The following is a 19656-nucleotide window of genomic DNA, read 5'->3' as shown; positions in this document are numbered from 1 at the left end:
TACTTGTACAATGTTTTCCTTTCCAATTAATTCACCTCACCCTTTGGAATTTTATCTCCGAACTCATGATCCTTTCAGTTTGTTACCCAGTATTCAGTGTAAGTGGACAATGTTTATAAAATCCTTTCTCTGGTCTTCAAGTTGTGTCTCTATATACATACATTGTTGCAGAGTTAGCAACTGAATAGTTAGTTGGGGGCTTTGAACAATGCAACATATCATGTGACTGTGTTGAGATGTATTTCCACTCCTGCGTTCAAATAAATCTAGAAGTTGTTTGTTTTCATATCCGCCATCAAGGTACATTCCTGAGTGAAACTGACAATTAGTGGGTGTTTTTGTAGGAGGCGTTTCTGCCCACTTGGAACTGAGTTGGGATTTGCCAGAGTCCTTTCTGCGAATTGACCTTCGCAGCTCAGGTCCCAGAAGTGAAAGACTGCCCCATTGTGTTAACCTACTGTGCGATCTAGCTCCCATGGAGGAGCACAGTATTCTGTTGGACCTTGCATTACCGATTTTTAAATTTACCAAGCTCCATTTGTTCCAAGAATTTGGGATCCTGGAATTGTATGAATTTTTGATCACATATATTGCTTTTTATATTAGTCTACCTTGAGATTGTTAATATCATGCAGTATTATTGGCCTGTTCTTGCATATCTCCCTGAATTGTCTGCAGATTCGATCTCTCTCTGTCATTGTTCGATGACTTGTAACGCATACCACGATATTGTACTGTTTCCCTTCCTATTTCCCAAACTGTGTGCAATTGGACTCTGTCTTAATGCTCTAGTGCTGTGATGGAGTCCTTTATTAACACACTGTCCCATTATCCTTTTTCTCTCATGAAAATATTAACTTACCAGCTTTATCCAAATTTAATTCGCTCACCTGCTAGGCATACCATGTCCTATTCCTCCACAATTATTAATGATTCCAACTCTTCACTTGCGTTTTGAATGCTTTGTTTATTCATATACATACTGCTTAATTTGGACTCTTTTTTTGGAACGTTCACCCTTATTCCCTTTTCTGATTTTAATTTTTTGATATCCTTGATCTCCTATAATGGCATTTTTATTGTTTGCTACCTCATGGTATCTTCCTTTCCCTTTTATATTTTCTCTCTCTTTCTGCTGTCATACAGGCCCCCACCTGCCAAGATTGAGACATTAATTTTGCCAAATGAACATTGATTTTTAAACTGTTACTAGAGTAAAGAAAGAACTTGTTTTTAAAAAGAAACACCAGACCCTTGAGTGGAAAGACATTTGCATAGTAACAGACAGTACTTGGAAAGGACAAAGGGGCCACTCCCTGCTCCAATTTAATCCACAATGGACTTTTGATTACCAGACGTTGAAGGTGGAGAAGCTAGCATTCCAGGTTAATTGCAAAGATGGCTGAATACAGAAACAGACGTGGTCAGACCAGTTTAGTCACATGACTGACTAGCTGTTGGAGGTTTTTGAATTTGAACTTGCCACAGAGAATTTGAACTCAGAAAGCTGTTTGCTCCTGGACTGGAAAAGACCTCTCTCCTGTCTGCTCTCATCTCGTTCTCACCAACTTTGGAATCCATTGAAGTCATATGAACCCCGAGAGAGAAAAGTCTCCTACAGTGAACAAGGTTTAAAAAGAATACTGGGCCCCAACGAAAAGCAAGATCTACCTACAAGCAAGGACTACAGCAAGCTCGAAGCACAGTAACAAAAACCTCTCGTCAGAGATTGCCTCAAACCTCTCCACTATTTTTCTTCTCTGACTCTATTTGTATGTGCGTATTGCGTATGCATGCTAGCATGGGGCGTGGCATGTATCCGTAGGCGTTAACCGAATTAGAGTTTACATTTTAATAAATTTCACTTTTCTTTAACTGTAAGAAGGCCTGTTTGTGCTCATTTCTTTGCCTTATGATTGGAAAGCGGTGAACAAGGATTCACCAAAGGAGAGCTCAAAACATGGTGTGTTTAAAACAAAACCCTGTTACAATAGACCAGGTGAAGGCTGATAAAGACCCCTAGACACCTTTCTCTCCTGGTTGTAACACTGCTTTTATTCCAAGAAGAATGGCCAGAAATTTACGTCATCCCAAAGAGCAGGATGGCGGGGGGGTGGCATAAAATGGAGCGGGAGGCTCCGGGAGCCCTTCCCGACACACCTACCTCCTCTGCCACTTTACGTAAGGTGGTGGCGAAAAACAGCCCACCCACCCCAGGCCAATCAAGGCCTTTAAGTGGCCACTTAACAGCCCCCTAAGAGCCTTCACCCCCCTCCACGCCGATTTTGCAGGCGGCTCTCGAACGTCCCCGGGGGGTGGGCCTCCTGATCGGGCACCCTGTGCCAAAATGAGGGCCGCCCCCGCTACCCCAACCACCCCCAACACACCCCTCATCCTCCCAACCAGCCACCCTTGCCTTACCGGGGCCTGACCGATTAACCCCGGTGAGGCAACCTAAACTTACCTACCTTCCAGGCTCCCCAGCATCTTCACCTGTAGCTGGGCTGTAGTCCCAGTAGTGGCCACCACTTTTGGTGGCGCTGCTGGGTCTAGGAGCTGCCGGCCCGCTGATTGGCCGCCAACACCATCAGGTGGGACTTCCTACCTCAAGTGGGTGGAAGTACCACCTCAGAACAGTTGAAGCCTGGGGACCCGCAAAATATGGGTCGTATCCCCAGGCGAGGCGGAAGAGGGTTCGCCACCAACTTTTCAGTCGGTGGCCGACACCCATCCACCTATAGTAAAATCCTGGCTATTGATTCAGCTCTCCCCCTCTAGCCTCAAACCTAAACTTTACTGCCCTTTTATCATATTAGTTTAAAACTTCCTTCACTTCTCTGGTCTCTTCACAAGTGGCTTTTCAATTCAGGTGAAAGCCATCCCTTTACTACAACCTTACTTTATTCCATAATTCTCTCCAAGAATATGAATGCTTCCTTTATCTCAAAGTTGTGCTTTACTCACAGATCATTATAGTCTCTGCCTGTTTCTTTGCAAATGTTCTCATGGCTTCGCATTCGCACAAGAAATGTAAATAGTGACACGCATTCTCCAAGTAGTCTCCAAGATTTGAGCAATTCTGAATTATTTTACATGCCTTTTTTTTTTAAAATAAAACTTTTGCTTCCATATGCAATACATTGCCAATTAATTTATTTGCTTTTGTGATCTAGGAAGTTGACATTGATAGAGCAGGGCTGGAAGTTGATGGCGATCTAGACTTGAAACCTGATTTGGATATTCCTGATGTTCCACCCTCAAATGACAGCACTCCAGAAGTATTCAATAAGGCTCTATCAGGATTATCTTCAAGGTATCATTTTAGTTTGTAGTATATGAAATGTATTAATATTTATTTAAACCCCTTGTATGTGGAGAACCACCAAATTCCATTGCCGCCTCTTAACAATGTGGCAGAAATCAGGAATTCAGAGGATGGGGATTGAACAAATAATCCCAAACTATTCCAAGTGTTGAGTCGGTAATAATCATCTTTGGATTAGTCATGACTAGACTGTTCAATTTTTCCTCTGTTAATATATGGAACCGGTCTTGTGTACCTCCTAATAGCAGAAGTCAGCCTTCCTGCCCCCAGTCATAAAATTGAGAAAAAGTGGATTTCATAGTGCAGTAATTTAACATTATATTCTTTCATCTGTTGCGTTGGAAGTTTTTTTGGTGGTTGTTAGGCTTCTGAAAAAACTAAGCGTCTATTGATCCGTTTTCATCTTTTGCTATTTTGGCATCGCTATTTCCTCAAGCCTCCATTATTAAAGCTATTTCCCAATGTTTGTGGTAAACATTTTTTACTACCCCCACCTCTTCCTAAAGTCAAAGTCCATCCAGGATTTGAATACTGCTTCCACATCTTGGAAAGCTCTTCTAACATCTGTTTTAAATCCTGGACCGTACACAGGAAAAAGCGTCATCTGATAGGCAATTCCTCTCTCTCCTCTGTTTCTTTGAGTCTCCAGCCTCTGTTTCTCCATCGAATCTTTCTTGATAGCACAATGATTAGTGCTTACCTGAACTTGATCATTTTTCCCATATAAGTTACTGTGTATGTTCTTGCTCCCTACAACTAAGTGTGTAACATCCTCATCCTTGTTTTCAAATCCCGCCATAGCCCCCCTTTATCTCTGTAACCTCCTGCAGCCCTGCAATCCTCCAAGATAGCTGCACTCCCCTAATTCCGGCCTTTTGAGCATTTTAATTGATTTTAATTGCTGCGCCATTGATGGCCATGCCTTCAGCTGCCTAGGCCCTAAGCTCTGGAATACCCCCGCTAAACCACTCCGCTTCTCTACCTCGCTTTCCTCCTTTAAGGCACTCCTTAAAACCAGGCCTTTGGTCATCTGTCCTAATATTTCTATATATGGTTTGGTGTCATATTTTGTTTGAAATGCCTCTGAAGCACCTTGGGACCTAATATTAAAGGCACGATATAAATACAAGTTGATTTGTTGTGTAGGAAGCAACATTCATTTCACAGTATCCTACTCTAACTGATTCTTTGGACTCTTTACTTCCACTTATAATTGTCAGGCTTTTAAAACTAAAGCTTGGTATTACCTAATCACTGTTCCCTGATTTTACCCTCTGTGTTGTAGGTGTCCTACAATATGGCCTTGGCCTTGTCTGTCAACTTATTTTTCTCAATTTAAAAAATAGTATTGAGTAATTGCACCCTATATTTTTACGGATGCTACCACAGCAAAAACAAAACTGCTTGCAAATTAATAAATACCAAATCTTACTTGGGGAAACCGCAAGTACAGTCGGCAATAGGGAATGCTCTTCTGAGGTTACAGTCAATGAATCCTGTTGAGACAAGGTTGAGGGGCCCTTGATCAACAAGGTATTGCTATACCAAGTGCTTAATGCTGACAGTGCTGGCGTTTCGCAATTCTAGTTGAAAATCTCACCTGCTGGGAGCATATATTGGAAATTCAGTTGCATATGATTTTTATGACTATTTGGTCAGGGGATTGTGTGCAACATGCACCTTGCATTCTAGTTTGTGCTTCTAGCCAATGAGGCTTCCTGACAGTAATGCAGCATTGGACAATAACAACTTAATTGCCCAAAGTGGAAGTTCATTGTTTGCACTGACATCTGTCATCTTGAGCATAAAGATTAAGCAGAAAATAAATGCTGAAACTGCTTTTTTGAAGAAGAAATTTCAACTCTAGGATTGAAATTCATAATCCACCATTAATTGGCCATCTGATTTAATCCATTAACCACATGGTTGATGTGGCAGCTGCTCTGATATGGTAGAGCAGAGGTTCACAGAGTTTACTGGCATATCCCCTTCCAGATCTACCAGCTGCTAGCGTACCCCTACCAGCTTACAGGCTTAATATTTTAATCCCTTTGCTGCCCAAGCATAGTACAAAATTTACTAATTATAATGCACATGTACAATTTAAGCAATTCTTTAATAGTATGACTTATTAATGTGACGGATGAGGTTGTTTGTTTGGAGTGATAGTTTGAGTCGTAAATTGCTCAGTAAATTGTACACTGAAGCTTAGGGTGAGATTTTGGCCCCCCGATGGGGTGAGCACAGAGGCAGACAGGTGCAAAAATTAGTGCCACAAACCAGCATGCCAGCATGTGGTGGATCCTTTGGTGGCATTAGTGCTACTCTCCCCCTAACCTTCTCTGCATGTCCACCAATCTCTACTCCTTTAAAAGTCTTCTCAAACATAAGAAATTAGAGCAGAAGTAAGCCATTCAGCCCCTCAAGCCTGCTTTGCCATTCAACAAGATCATGGCTGATCTGATGATCTGTGGCCTTAACTTCACTTTCCTGCCTGCCCCCCATAACCCTTGACTCCTTTATCAGTCAAAAATGTATCTAACGCAGCCTTGAATATATTCAATGACCCAGCCTCCACGGCTCGCTGGGGAAGAGAATTCCAAACACTAACGACCTTCTGAGAGAAGAAATTCCTCCCCCTCTCCATTTTAAATGGGAGACCCCTTAATTTGAAACAGTGACCCTAGTTCTAGATTCCCCCATGAGGGGAAACATCCTGTCAGCATCTGTCATGCTCCCTCAGAATCTTTTATGTTTCAATATGATCACCTCTCAATCTTCTAAACTCCAATGAGTATAAGTCCAACCTGCTCAACCTTTCTTAACAAGACAAACCCCTCATCCCAGGAATCAGCCTAGTGAACCTTCTGTGAGCTGCTTCCAATGCAAAAATGTCCCTCCTTAAATAGAATGACCAAAACTGTGCACAGTACTCTAGTTGCAGTCTCACCAATGCCCTGTACAGTTGTAGCAAGACTTCCCTACATTTATACTCCACACCCCTTGCAATAAAGGCCAACATTCCATTTGCCTTCCCAATTACTTGCTGTACCTGCATGCTGTCTTCTTGTGACATGTTCAAGGACAGCCAGATCCTTCTGTAAAGAGAGTTGGATGCCTCACTCCTCCTTCCCCGGAGAAGTCAGCCTGAAGACATGGAGTCTCCCGGAGTCCATAATGGGCGGTTGAGGTCAGTGAGGTAGAGCAGTTGAGCTTCTCCAGACCCAGTAAAAATCATCTTTTGGTCAGGTTTTGGCCATCCCTTAATAATCTCTCCCTCCATGACTTTCACCCCTTTCTCTGCCAACTTCATTTGTGAGGTCCCTTAGAGATGTTTTTCTTGCGTTAAACAAGCTGTATGAATGCTAGGTTTTGTTTGAATTAGTTCATATTATTGTGTTGTTCCTACACATAAATCAATTGAATTTTTTTCATCAAGACAATACCCCTTTAAATGTCAGTATCATCAAGCACACATTTGTGTAAAATGTAAATGATCAATTTTGTTCATGGAGTATTAAATGGATGTGCAAGTTTTTTGACTGATATCGAGAGTTAGATTTTTTTTCAGAAAATCTGAGCATACTGAATTTCTTAGCTAAATTGGCGAAGTTTTCAATAAAGTGCCTCATCCTGCATCAGATGCTAGCAAGAACCATACAGCCTCGCTGACTTCACCTAGCTCCTTTGCACTGATTGATGTCAGCAGGATCCCGAAGGAACCAGCCTGCTCTCGGGGTGTGAGAGACTCTCTGCTGGTCGGACACCTCGTTCCTCCTCCTCCTCCAGAGGAGTCAGCCTGAAGACATGGAGTCCTCCGGAGCCCATAGTTGGCGGTTGAGGTCAGTGGGATGGAGCAGTTGAACCCCGCTCCTCCAGACCCAGAAAAACCATTTCCAGCCAGCAGTGTTGTGTTGCTAGAAGCCTGATAGCAGTCTCTGGGTTGTCTCATTTCTCTTGGCATAATACTAAGGAAGTTTGGGTGATGGTCTCCTTCCAGAAGATGCATTATTCGAGGTAGCTTGGAAGAGGATCTGTCCTACACAGAGACCTCCAACCCACATTAGGAAGCTTAAAAGAAGCAAGCTTGAGGGGTTGCTGACGACCAAGTGTCCTGTTGCCTGGGACAAACCTGCCAGTTCATCCCTGGGCCACCCTGTATGGCCTTGTATTTGGGGAAAATACAACAGACAGAACATCCACCGGGAAGCATCCTAATTCTTTTTCTTTACACGCGCATTCAATGAAAGAAATAATGAAATAAAAATGAGGGAAAATGTAGTTAAATCCATCATTAGATAATTTCTCCTACATACCACCCAGATACTCCCCAGAGATGTTTTGTATATCCTCTACCACAGTTTGGGAACCACTGCAGTAGAGGTACTGTTCTTCTGACGTTGAATTAAGATAATTCTAAAAGTAGAGTTTATTATTTTGCCTGTAATCCGTCTTGTAATTAATTTAGTGTTTTATTCAGTTGACACAATGGGAAAATGTTCCATTTCCAACATTGACTGTGGGAGATGTAAGCACTTGCTTTAATTTCTATAGTTATTGTTGAAAAGGAGCTCCTATTTTGCCACTAAACTTCAAAATGGAAGTCAGAAGACGAACAGCCACCAAGAATGCGGACAATGCCCTTTTATTGAAAAATCAATTAAGATGTATACGTTGGCTAAAGAATGCAGATGTAAAATAAAAGGATCATCCTTCGCCACTTCCAGCGTGATGCCACTACCAAACGCATTTTCCCCTCCCTCCCGCTGTCAGCATTCCGAAGGGATCATTCCCTCCGCGGCACCCTGGTCCACTCCTCCATTACCCCCACCACCTCGTCCCCTTCCCACGGCAACTTTCCCTGCAATCACAGGAGGTGTAACACCTGCCCATTTACCTCCTCTCTCCTCACTATCCAAGGCCCCAAACACTCCTTTCCGGTGAAGTAGTGATTTGCTTGTACTACTTTCAATTTAGTGTACTGTATTCGCTGCTCACAGTGTGGTCTCCTCTACATTGGGGAGACCAAATGCAGATTGGGTGACCGCTTGCGGAACACCTCCGCTCTGTCCGCAAGCAGGACCCTGAGCTTCCGGTTGCTTGCCATTTCAACACTCCCCCCTGCTCTCATGCTCACATCTCTATCCTGGGCTTGCTGCAGTGTTCCAATGAACATCAACGTAAGCTCAAGGAACAGCATCTCATTTAACGATTAGGCACACTACAGCCTGCCGGACTGAACATTGAGTTCAATAATTTCAGAGCATGACAGGGCCCCCATTTTATTTTTATTTTTAGTTATTTTTTTCTTCTTTACATTTTTAACATTTTTTTTTGTATGTTTATTTCATTGCATAGTTTGTTCAGTTTGCTTACCCACTTTTTTTTTTCATGTTTTTACTTGCTGTTCAATCTTCAGTCCGTTAACACCCTATCTGTACTAATGTTTTGCTTTTCAACATACTATTAACATATTGTTTGTCTTTGTTCCATAACCTTTTGGTCAGCTATTCTGTGGCCTTGTCCAATCTACACCTCCTTTGTTATCTCTTGCCCCACCCCCGCTTTACTTACTTATAACCTTTGACATTTCTAATATTTGCCAGTTCCGAAGAAGGGTCACTGACCCGAAACGTTAATTCTGCTTCTCTCTCCACAGATGCTGCCAGACCTGCTGAGTATTTCCAGCATTTCTTGTTTTTATTTCAGATTTCCAGCATCTGCAGTATTTTGCTTTTATTTAAGTCTGTGTGTGTATCTGTTAACTGTGTCTCAAAAGCCAGTTTTTCAACTAGTTGCAAACATCAATTGGCGACATTGTATCTCGTGTCTTTGGTCCTAAGTGGCTGTATCCTACGGCAATGAGAATGCATATTTAAAGCTGGCTGTATCCTATGGCAACGAGAATGTATCCTTTGACTCAGTTCCTGGAGCTTGCTGCCTTAAAGCAGTACTGATCCTGTTACAGCTTTAAAGGCACACTGCATACTTCTCAGAAAAGAGAAAAACTACAGGATCATAACATCATCCAAGTTTTGTGTCATCTGCAAATTTTAAAATTGTGCTCTGTGCAGCCAAATCCAAGCCATTAATATATTGCTAAAAACAGAGACATTTTGTCAAAGTTTTCATTTTGCACTCATCAGGACAAATCACAAGAATACCAATGTAAGGAAAAGCAACAAATGTATACTGTATGAGAAGAGAGTGCTGATTGGTTGGCAAGTGGACTCTGGTAGAGGCGTTACCATGGAGGATGCACCAGTTTTGAGTCATAGGGTTTTACAGCATAGAAACAGGCCCTTCGGCCCAACGCGCCTCTGCATCAAGCACCTGTCCGAAACTAATCCCACTTTCCAGCACTTGGCCTGTAGACTTGTATGTTACGGTGTTTCAAGTGCTCATCTAAATACGACTTAAATGTCGTGAGTGTTCCTGCCTCTACCACCCCTTCAGGCAATGTGTTCCAGATTCCAACCACCCTCTGAGTGAAATATTTTTCCTCAACTCCCCTCTAAACCTCCTGCCCCTTACCTTAAATCTATGCCCCCTAGTTACTGACCTCTCCACTAAGGGAAAAAGTTTCTTCCTATCTATCCTATCAATGCCCCTCAATTTTATATACCTTAATCATGTCCCCCCTCAGCCTTCTCCGCTCCAAGGAAAACAACCCCAGCCTATCCAGTCTCTCTTCATAACTGAAATGTTCCAGCGCAGGCAACATCCTGGTGAATCTCCTCTGCACCCTTTCCATTGCAATCACATCCTTCCTATAGTGTAGTGTCCAGAGCTGTACACAGTACTCCAGCTGCAGCCTAACCAGCTCCATCATAACCTCCCTGCTCTTATATTTTGTGCCTTGGCTAATAAAGGCGTATCCCATATGCCTTCCTAAACACCTTATCTATCTCTGCTGCTGCCTTCAGTGATCAATGGACAAGCACTCCAAGGTCCCTCTGACCCTCTGTACTCGCTAGGGTCCTACCATCCATTGTATATTTTCTTGCCTTGTTAGTCCTCCCAAAGTGCATCACCTCACACTTCTCAGGATTAAACTCCATTTGCCACTGCTCCACCCATCTTACCAGCCCGTCTACATCGTCCTGTAATCTAAGGCTTTCCTCCTCACTATTTACGACACCTCTAATTTTCGTGTCATCTGCGAACTTAGTGATCATACCTCCTATATTCACGTCTAAATCATTAATGTACACTACAAACAATAAGGGTCTCAGCACCGATCCTTGCGGTACCCCACTTGTCACAGGCCTCCATTTGCACAAACAACCCTCTACCTTCACCCTCTGCCTCCTTCCACTAAACCAATTTTGGATCCAATTTGCCAAATTACCCTGAATCCCATGGGCTCTTACTTTCTTAACCAATCTCCCATGCAGGACCTTATCAAAAGCCTAACTGACGTCCATGTAGACGACATCAACTGCTTTACCCTCATCTACACCTCTAGTCACCTTCTCGAAAAATTTAATCAGATTTGTTCGACATGATCTCCCCCTGACAAAGCCATGCTGGGGACTATCCCTGATCAATCCCTGCCTCTCCAAATGGAGATTAATCCTGTCCTTCAGAACTTTTTCCAATAATTTCACTACCACTGACATTAGACTCACCGGCCTATAATTACCTACTTTATCCCTGCTACCCTTTTTGAACAATGGTACCACATTCACTGTCCTCCAGTCCTCTGGCACCTCTCCTGTGGTCAGAGAGGATTTGAAAATTTGTGTCAGAGCCCCTGCTATCTCCTCCCTTGCCTGAGATACATCTCATCTGGGCCTGGGGATTTATCCACTTTTAAGCCTGCTAATACATCCTCCTTTTCAATGCTAATTTGATCAAGTACATCACAATCTCTCTCCCTGATCACTACACCAACATCGTCCCTCTCCATAGTGAACACAGTTGAAAAGTAATCGTTCAAAACTTTGCCTATGTCCTCAGGCTCCACACACAGATTGCCTCTTAGAAACGTAGAAAATAGGAGCAAGAGTAGGCCATTCGGCCCTTCGAGCCTGCTCTGCCATTCTTTATGATCATGGCTGATCATGCAACTCAGTAGCCTGTTCCCGCTTTCGCCCCATACCCTTTGATCCCTTTAGACCCAAGAGCTATATCTATAGATCCCTAATGGGCCCCACTTTTTCCCTAGTTATCCTCTTGCCCCTAACATATTTTTTTATTTACAGATACAGCACTGAAACAGGCCATTCGGCCCACCGAGTCTGTGCCGACCAAGAACCACCCATTTATACTACCCCTACAGTAATCCCATATTCCCTACCACCAACCTACACTAGGGGCAATTTACAATGGCCAATTTACCTATCACCTGCAAGTCTTCGGCAGTGGGAGGAAACCGAAGCACCCGGCGAAAACCCACGCGGTCACAGGGAGAACTTGCAAACTCCGCACAGGCAGTACCCAGAATTGATCCCGGGTCCCTGGAGCTGTGAGGCTGCAGTGCTAACCACTGTGCCGCCTTATGAAACGCCTTGGGATTTTCCTTTATCTTGTCTGCCAGTGATTTTTCATGCCCCCTCTTCGCTCTCCTAATTACTTTTTTTAAGTACTCCCCTACACTTTCTATATTCCTTTCGGGCCTCCGCTGTTTTCAGCACTCTGAATCTGCCATACGCCTCCTTTTTTTTTCCTTATCCAATTTTGGTGACTGAAAGTTAACTGCTGTGCTTTGTTTGAAATTTAAACCAGGCAGCTTGACTCTGCTCAAGGCATTGCCCTAAGGAATGAACCAGTGAATGGTTGTCACTTATTTTGTTCAGCTGAAACAGGCGTAATGTGTGTACACGTTCTTTCTGATTGCAAAGAACACGACCCTGTGTATTAATATATGTAGCTTCCAGTATGCGCAAATGCACCACACTGCAAGCCCAACTGACAATCTTAAATTGGTTGTCAACATAATTCGTAGCACACTGAGGATTATTTAGCAAATGTTGTCCAATCGCGGAATCACATCTAATGTTGGACACTGTTTGGAGTTACGCAAGCACAGGCTGGTTGGGTACGATCTGTACCTTGCCCATTCTGAACAGCGGAAGGGACATGCTGTTTGATACGTCTGCCAGTCTTTGGGACGTACGGTCTATATACCTAGCATCTCACTGGCATTGAAATTCATATATCACATTACTCATTTGTGTGAAAGAACGTCTTTTCGGCTTGATGGCAGCATCCTGTTAGTGGCGAACCCCACACGGGTTGCTACTGCATAGTAGTAGGGTGAAACAGCTAGCTTCACCTGTTGCTCGAATTTTTTGGATGCATTACCCTGTCATGGTAGTCTGAGGTAGACTGGGCACTTTTCAGGGCTGAAAATGATGGCCTTAGGCCCATTCATAAGTTTGCGTGATATTCAGAGAGAGATGATCTGATCTGGGTAGCCGTTATCATGCAGGATGCCTTTGATTTGCCCTATTTCAGCATCAAGCTTGCATGGTGAGCAAGTGGCTCAAGCCCTATTTACGAGGTTGCTGATAAGGCCAATCTTATAGTGCGTGGAACTGTAAGAATCCCAACGCGTGGATTGACCAGTGAAGGTAGGTTTGCGGTAGACTGTGGTAGAGAAACCTGTAGCAGATTTCTCAACTAGTATGACAAGGAAAGGGAGCTCATTTGACTGCTTAATTTCAAAGGTGAATTTGAGCACAGGATGGAGCCCATTCAGATGTGTAAGGAAATTATTACATGCAGCTGTGGATTCAAATATAGCGGAAATATGCAAGAGATAGGAGGTTAAGTATCAGTCCCTTGAAAACACGATTCTCGTGGAACCCAACAATGATGTTTGCGAAGACTGGGCCTAAAGGGGATCCCTTGGCAAAACCATCTAAATGGGCATACTTCGTGTTGTCAAAACTGAAAACACTGAATCCTTGAAAGCGCGCCTTATTGATCTAGTGCACGTGTATTGTGGGATTCCAAATGAAGTGTCTGATTTCTACATGCAACGTGAATGTCTGACAGCGTTGCAAGGCCTTAAGACCAACCCCGACGTACACATCAGTCAACCTAACAAAGGGACGGGAATAATCATCCTTAACAAGCGTGACTATATCAACAAAATGCACGCCATTCTTAATGACCGGTCCAAATTTGTATCCATTGGAACTGCCACTCAACATGACCGGACAGCCTTGTTGGAAAGTAAGCTTAAAAAAAATCCGCTTGCTGGACTTGTGTAAGTACAATGCGCTATGGGGCGATATATATGACAAGAGTTCGTCCTTGTGACTCGCTGCGTCCGCGTATGTATGGGCTGCCCAAGACGCACAAAAGTGATGTCCCTCTACGCCCTATCTTATCTGTGACCAAACCAAACTGACATGATTTCACTTTTATAATTTTTTTTTAATACACGAACCAAAACCAACATAAACTAATCAAGAAGCAACAGATAGATCGTGGTCTATCAACATATATATTTTATATATAACATCAGAGATGGGTCTCATGGTTTCACTGGGCAGTCCACCCAGCATATATGACGCCAAATTACAGTCGCACAGTTCTTCACAACCCTGAAGTTCATCAGGTAGATTTTCAGCTTCCTTCAAGGATTTAGCCGCTGTTCTTCTGAGAGCAGTTCCCTCTCAATCCGAACTTCATGGGTGCGGTTTTCACTACAAAGCACACTACTGCAGAACCTCCTCTGCTCTGCTCACGACAGACTTGATGACATGGATTTACCAGTCTTTCCTTTATTTGAGTCTTGCAGTGACAGCCTGTACACTGGCCGGGTCTGGTTCGGTAGCTAATTTAACTAACAGAAACAGCTCCTGGATTCAGTCTTCAATTTCATCTGCATACTGGCGCACTGCACTCCTGCCTGATCTGGGACGGACTCTCTCTCCTTTTATCTGGTTCGAACCAGTGTCAGTTTCCCCAGAAACCTGAAGTTGTTTCTGCAGCTTCTGTTTCAGTTTTGGGTTCCGTTTCTGTTGCAATTGTAGTTTTCCTCTCAGCTGAGGGAATGGTCCATTTGGAATACTGAAAGGGGAGGGGAGAGGAAGATGTGTTTGGAGGTGTCAATTTCATGCTGGAGGTGACAAAATGACAAAGCATAATCCATAGTATGTGCAGGCTGGTGGGGTGGAAGGTGAAGGACAAGTGGAACCATATTGGGATCTGGGAAGGAGGATAAGGGGTGATCCAAACTGATAGAAGGTCACAGACCTGAAACGGTAACGCTCTTTCTTTTTCCACAGATGCTGCCAGATCTGCAAAGTATTTCCAGCATTTTCTGTTTCTAGTTCAGATTTCCAGCATCCACAGTGTTTTTTTTTTTTTTGTTTTCCCTTCCATTCCTTGATTTTTCTGTCTCCATTTCTGGAGATAGGCTATCGACTAAGATCCACTATAAGCCCACTGACTCCTACAGCTACCTTGACTGCACTTCCTCCCACCCCACTTCCTGTTAGGACTCTCTCCTAGTTTCTCTGTCTCTGTCATATCTGTTCTGATGATGCCACCTTCCATACCAGTGTCTTCCTTTCTCCCCAAACAAGGATTCGTGTCCACCATAGTTGACAGGACTCTGAATTGTGCCTGTTCCATTTCCTGCATTTCTGTGCCGTCCCTCCCAGACTATGATAGGGTTCTGTGCCCCTTGTTCTTCACTTTCTACCAACCTACCTGTTCTACGGATCATCCTGTGATATTTCACCACCTCCAGCGTGATGCCACCACCAAATACGTATCCCCCATCCCTTTTAGCATTCCGAAGGACTGTTCCCTCCAACACTTTGGTCCACTGCTCATTCACCCCAACAGCCCTTCCATGGGACCTTGCCATGCAAGCGCAGGGAGTGCAACACCTTCCCTTTTTACCTCTTCCCTCCCTACCATCTAGGTCCCCAGACACACTTTCCAGGTGAGTGATTTATTTGTACATGCAATTTAGTTTACTGTATTCACTGCTCACGATGTGGTTTCCTCAACATTGCGGGGACCAAACACAGATTGGCTGACCATTTTGCGGAACGCCTTTAGACCCGCAAGCATGACCCACAGCTTCCGATAACCTGTCATTTTAGTTCTCTGCTCCACTGTCACACTTGGCTGTCTGTCCTCTGTTTCCTACACTGTTGCACTGAAGCTTAACGTAAGCTCTTGGAACAGCACCTCATCTTTTGATGAGGCACTTTACAGTCTTTATTTTTTATTTATTTTTGAGATTGTGTGGGAGACTATTTAAGATTTTCTTTAGATTTTTTGTAAATTCAAAAGCATCATTTTTTTTGTTTTTGTTTTATGATGCTGCCAACTATGAGTTAGTATGCTTCCATAGCTTAAATGGTTAATGGTTTTAATATAGTTTACAGATTTTGTACAAGGGGTTTATTGTAAAGTGAAAACTTTTAAGAATTTTTTGAACTTTTTTTGTGTTATAACCCAGTTTTTTCAATTTGATTTGTGAAAAGTGGTTTAATCTTGCTTTGTTTTACAGATGGAAGAACTGGTGGATTCGTGGGATCTTGTCACTTGCTATGATTTCATTTTTTTTTCTAATCATCTACCTGGGACCCATGGTACTCATGCTTGTGGTTAGTAAACTAATGTTAGTGAAAAGATTTTATTTTTCCAAGTTAATAAAAATGAATTTATAAAAAATCGTTACTTGCAGCAAAATATTGGGCTCCTGTATTGCAGGCCTAAATGTGAATCCCAGTTTTGATTATCACTAAAACTCAACTGTTGTCAGTACATTAATTTTTGCAGTTCTCAGCCAGAGGAATAGAGCAAAAGTTCTAATCCAGAAACAATTTTACCCAACCGGGCTATGGAAAATGTATCTGGTGAGACTCTTTGATAGGCTTAATGTGGCAAACAGGATTGTCATGGAAGTTAAATATTTTGAGGGGGGAGAGAAGTGAACAAGATAATGGGCAATAAAAGTTATAAATTTAAATATTTTCTAAAAATGTTACTGCTAATTGAATATCAGTTGCAAATTTTAAGGAACAATGCTCACGTTTATTATTTTATTCTTCATCTTGTTTATCTTAACAGTCCACTGCTACTCCCATGACACTTTCCATCCACCTCTTTTGGAAGTGTAGGTGATATATCTGTTCCCCAGGTTCCTCACAAAACTTCAACTATTATTTCCACCTTTTGTGACCCATTTGTTGATTTTCCCAACAATTCCTAACCTCTGCTTTCAAGGCCCTTTTCCTGACCAAACCATTCATGCTTTCCAACTCCTGTCATTGTCTTGCCACAGGACTCATCTTCACTCCCTTATGTCTGAGGGTTGCAAACTTGACACAAGAGCACACCTGACACAAAACTAGTCTCATCATTGTTTACCAGATCTAGCTCAGCCACATTGAGGTTACCAAGCGTCACTTTCCTCAGTCAATGCCAAACTCCTGGAGATTGAGTAAAACCAAACCTATGTTTCCATGAACTGTTGCCTCTACTTTGTCATTTTGTCACCTCTCACTGATCTTCGCTGAGACTCCATTTTCTCACCTCTCTGCTGGTGTACTGAATTCATTGTTTGACACCACTTACACCACTCCACACTTCCGCTGGACCTCTGGATTGACCTCTACTGACTGACGATTGACTGCCCATCCCACATATTTGACCAAAGTTCAAGTCATCCCTTCTAATGTCTCCTCCTTTGGCTCAGCATACTTTTTTTTGGTGGTATACCTCTCCAGCATTTGTGTGTTAAAGTTCTTACTGTTGTTTTGATGTACCACCAACTTCTCAAACCTCTTTCCCTCATTCCCTTGACTCACCTGCAAAGCCAAGTGCACAGAAGTTAGAGTTTCTTTGTTTTTATTGCAGTCATCCGTGGAGTTATCTCTCCCATCCATCCTCCAGCTTCTTTCTGACTATTACCTTCTCTGCATCTTCCCCCTTCTCTTCCCTCAATATGGTGGCAGCATTATCAGTCACTTTGGCTTCATTCTCTGGAACTTCCTTGCTAACTTCTTTACCTCTTTTCTATTTGCTCTGTTGTTAAAACTTATAATCATTTTCTTGACCAAACTTTTAATCACATCTTCTAACTTTCCTACCATAGCTTGACATCCTAGCCTTTTAAATGTTCCCTCTGTAAAGTGCCTTGAAATGTTTTTCTGTGTTAAAGGTGCTAGATAAATGTCACCATGAAAATGCGTGATGCAGTTTTTTTTTGACTGCCTTAACGCTCATGGGATTCCATCATTGGTTAGCATCCATGTGCCAGATCTCTTTATGCCCCTAAAACTATTGTCTACAATTTTGTGTGGGGGGTGATTTTAGAGGGTGGGCAGTAGTGCATAGTAATTGATCTCATTATCTGAACTAAATTGCTAGTATATGATGCATTCCATTTGGATGTATATAGTAAGATATTATTTACAAATGCAAATCTATGGCCTGAAGGTGATGGACTGATAGTCTATTTGTGCAATGACTGTGACATATGACTTTGTGGGTCATTGTGTTGACTCTGTTTGTTGTAATAGAGCAGATCCAATGTCAGTGTATCCTCAGATTCCTGTTTTTCAGGGTTCTGTTTTGTAACACCACATGGTTTTGCTTCCCAATAGAGCAGTTTCTTAGGCCAGGATTTTGTGTGGCCCCCTGAGGCGGGATGCGAGGGGGCGCACGAAGTATCACGACAGGTAGTGGGGTAGTCAGTGAGGCAGACAGCCTGTAGCCATGCGATCTTCCGGGGGCGGGATAGGCCGACGACAGCCTTCCTGTCCAGAGGTCAATTGAGGTCCTTAAGTGACGTATTAAGTGCCTCTTCCCGCCGCCGCTGTGAGAAGGATTCCAGCGGCAGGAGGATCTCTACTACAAGAGGAGGACGCCTTGCAACACGAGGCTTGGCGTGGGTGAGGGGGGGAGGTCCCCTCCTTCCCGGGCAAATTGTGGCCCACAGTAGACACTCACCAGGATCAACTTTATCCCACCTAGGATTGCCCGCCCCTCCCCTCCCCTCCCCGGACTGCACAACCAGCCTCCTACCCTGCTTCGCTGGGGCCTTCCGGACTGGCCCCAGCGACCCCTCCTCACCTACCTCTGTTTCAGGGCTTCAGCACTGGGCCTGGTTCTGAGGCCTCTGTAGTAACCGGCAGTGTTCACTGCTGCCAGGGCTCTGATTGGCCGGCAGCTCTTGGAGACAGGATTTGAAGGGGCGGGTTCCCGGCTCCTGAAACTTTGATTTAAAAAGACCAGAGGCTCGCTCTCGGGGTTCGGGTGGGGGTTACGCGAAAAGGCAGACCCCGCCGTTTTGGCCTGGCACCTGGAGTTCTGTCTCAAGCACAAAATCTAGTCCTTTGGCTATATTGTCAATTTGATGCTGATATAAATTCAGCACAAACTGACAGTATAATAGCAGTATTTCTAGTGTCAACCAATCAATCTTCTTTCCTTTCTAACTGCCTGTCTCCCCCCACCCCCGCCCAGTTGATGGCTAAGATTTTCCAATTCCTTCGGCAAGGATTTTTGTGCCCATTTTCTGTGTGAATTGCTTTTTGAAACAGGAGAGACTGTTGGTTGTTTTATATTCTATTTTGGGTCGTCAAGTAATTTTTCATATTCTCTTTTTAGGTTCTGTATATTCAAATCAAGTGTTTTCATGAGATCATCACTATCGGTTATAGAGTGTATCATTCTTATGAACTGCCTTGGTTCAGAACCTTGAGCTGGTGAGTGTGGTCAAAATATATGAAGTACTTTTTTATTAATTGGGGAAGAGCAGGAGAGAGATGAAAGGGAACATCTTTACTTAAGCATTCTCCATAAACTATTGCAGGAAAGCTTTGCTTAATTGATTCTGAGGAAGCCATGAACATAATATCCATATGAAAATAACATCAAGACAGATAACAGTGCCATTTGTGGCTTCTTCTGTGTTCCCTTACATCATTGTGCAGTTCATATTTTTTCTGCTAAAGAGATTGTGTTTGACGCATTTTGTATTTGTATTACAGCTCCTGCTGTTGAATTGGGACAAATTCTTTGTCCATAGATGAAGGTTAAATTAGACAAAAATGGTAATTTTCACAGTAACCGTTCTTTGGCCGATATTGTGTGTGGCCCCCTGAGGCAGGGTGGAGCAGGGGGGTTGGGGGGGTGCGTGGAGTGTCACGACGGGGGTTGGGGGGGTGGAGGACTCGTCACCTCACCCATCACCAAGCGATTTTCCTGGGGCGGGATAGGCTGACACCGGCCTTCCCACCCAAAGGCCAATTGGCACCCTTAAGTGGCCAATTAAGGGCCTCTTCCCACTGCTGCTGGATCTTACCAGTGGCGGGGTGGGGTGGGTGCCACGCTCCCTGCAGTCT

General features: G+C 43.5%; 1 protein-coding gene across 2 annotated transcripts in view; it reads left to right on the top strand.

The window, feature by feature from the left end:
• The window catches only part of cds1 (CDP-diacylglycerol synthase (phosphatidate cytidylyltransferase) 1), a 145796-nt gene that overhangs the window by 51928 nt on the left and 74212 nt on the right, over positions 1-19656 (top strand). The window contains exons 2-4 of one of the 2 annotated variants that reach the window (XM_068015017.1): positions 3174-3313; positions 15813-15909; positions 18920-19017. In XM_068015017.1, the coding sequence (XP_067871118.1) occupies positions 3174-3313; positions 15813-15909; positions 18920-19017 (335 nt within the window). The remainder of the gene's footprint in view (positions 1-3173; positions 3314-15812; positions 15910-18919; positions 19018-19656) is intronic. The other variant, XM_068015027.1, reaches the window with a different exon arrangement.

The sequence above is a fragment of the Heterodontus francisci genome, chromosome 1, assembly GCF_036365525.1.
Source record: "Heterodontus francisci isolate sHetFra1 chromosome 1, sHetFra1.hap1, whole genome shotgun sequence".
NCBI classification, from domain to species: domain Eukaryota; kingdom Metazoa; phylum Chordata; class Chondrichthyes; order Heterodontiformes; family Heterodontidae; genus Heterodontus; species Heterodontus francisci.
Note: the sequence above shows the minus strand (reverse complement) of the source record. Positions and strands in the feature narration are given on the sequence as shown.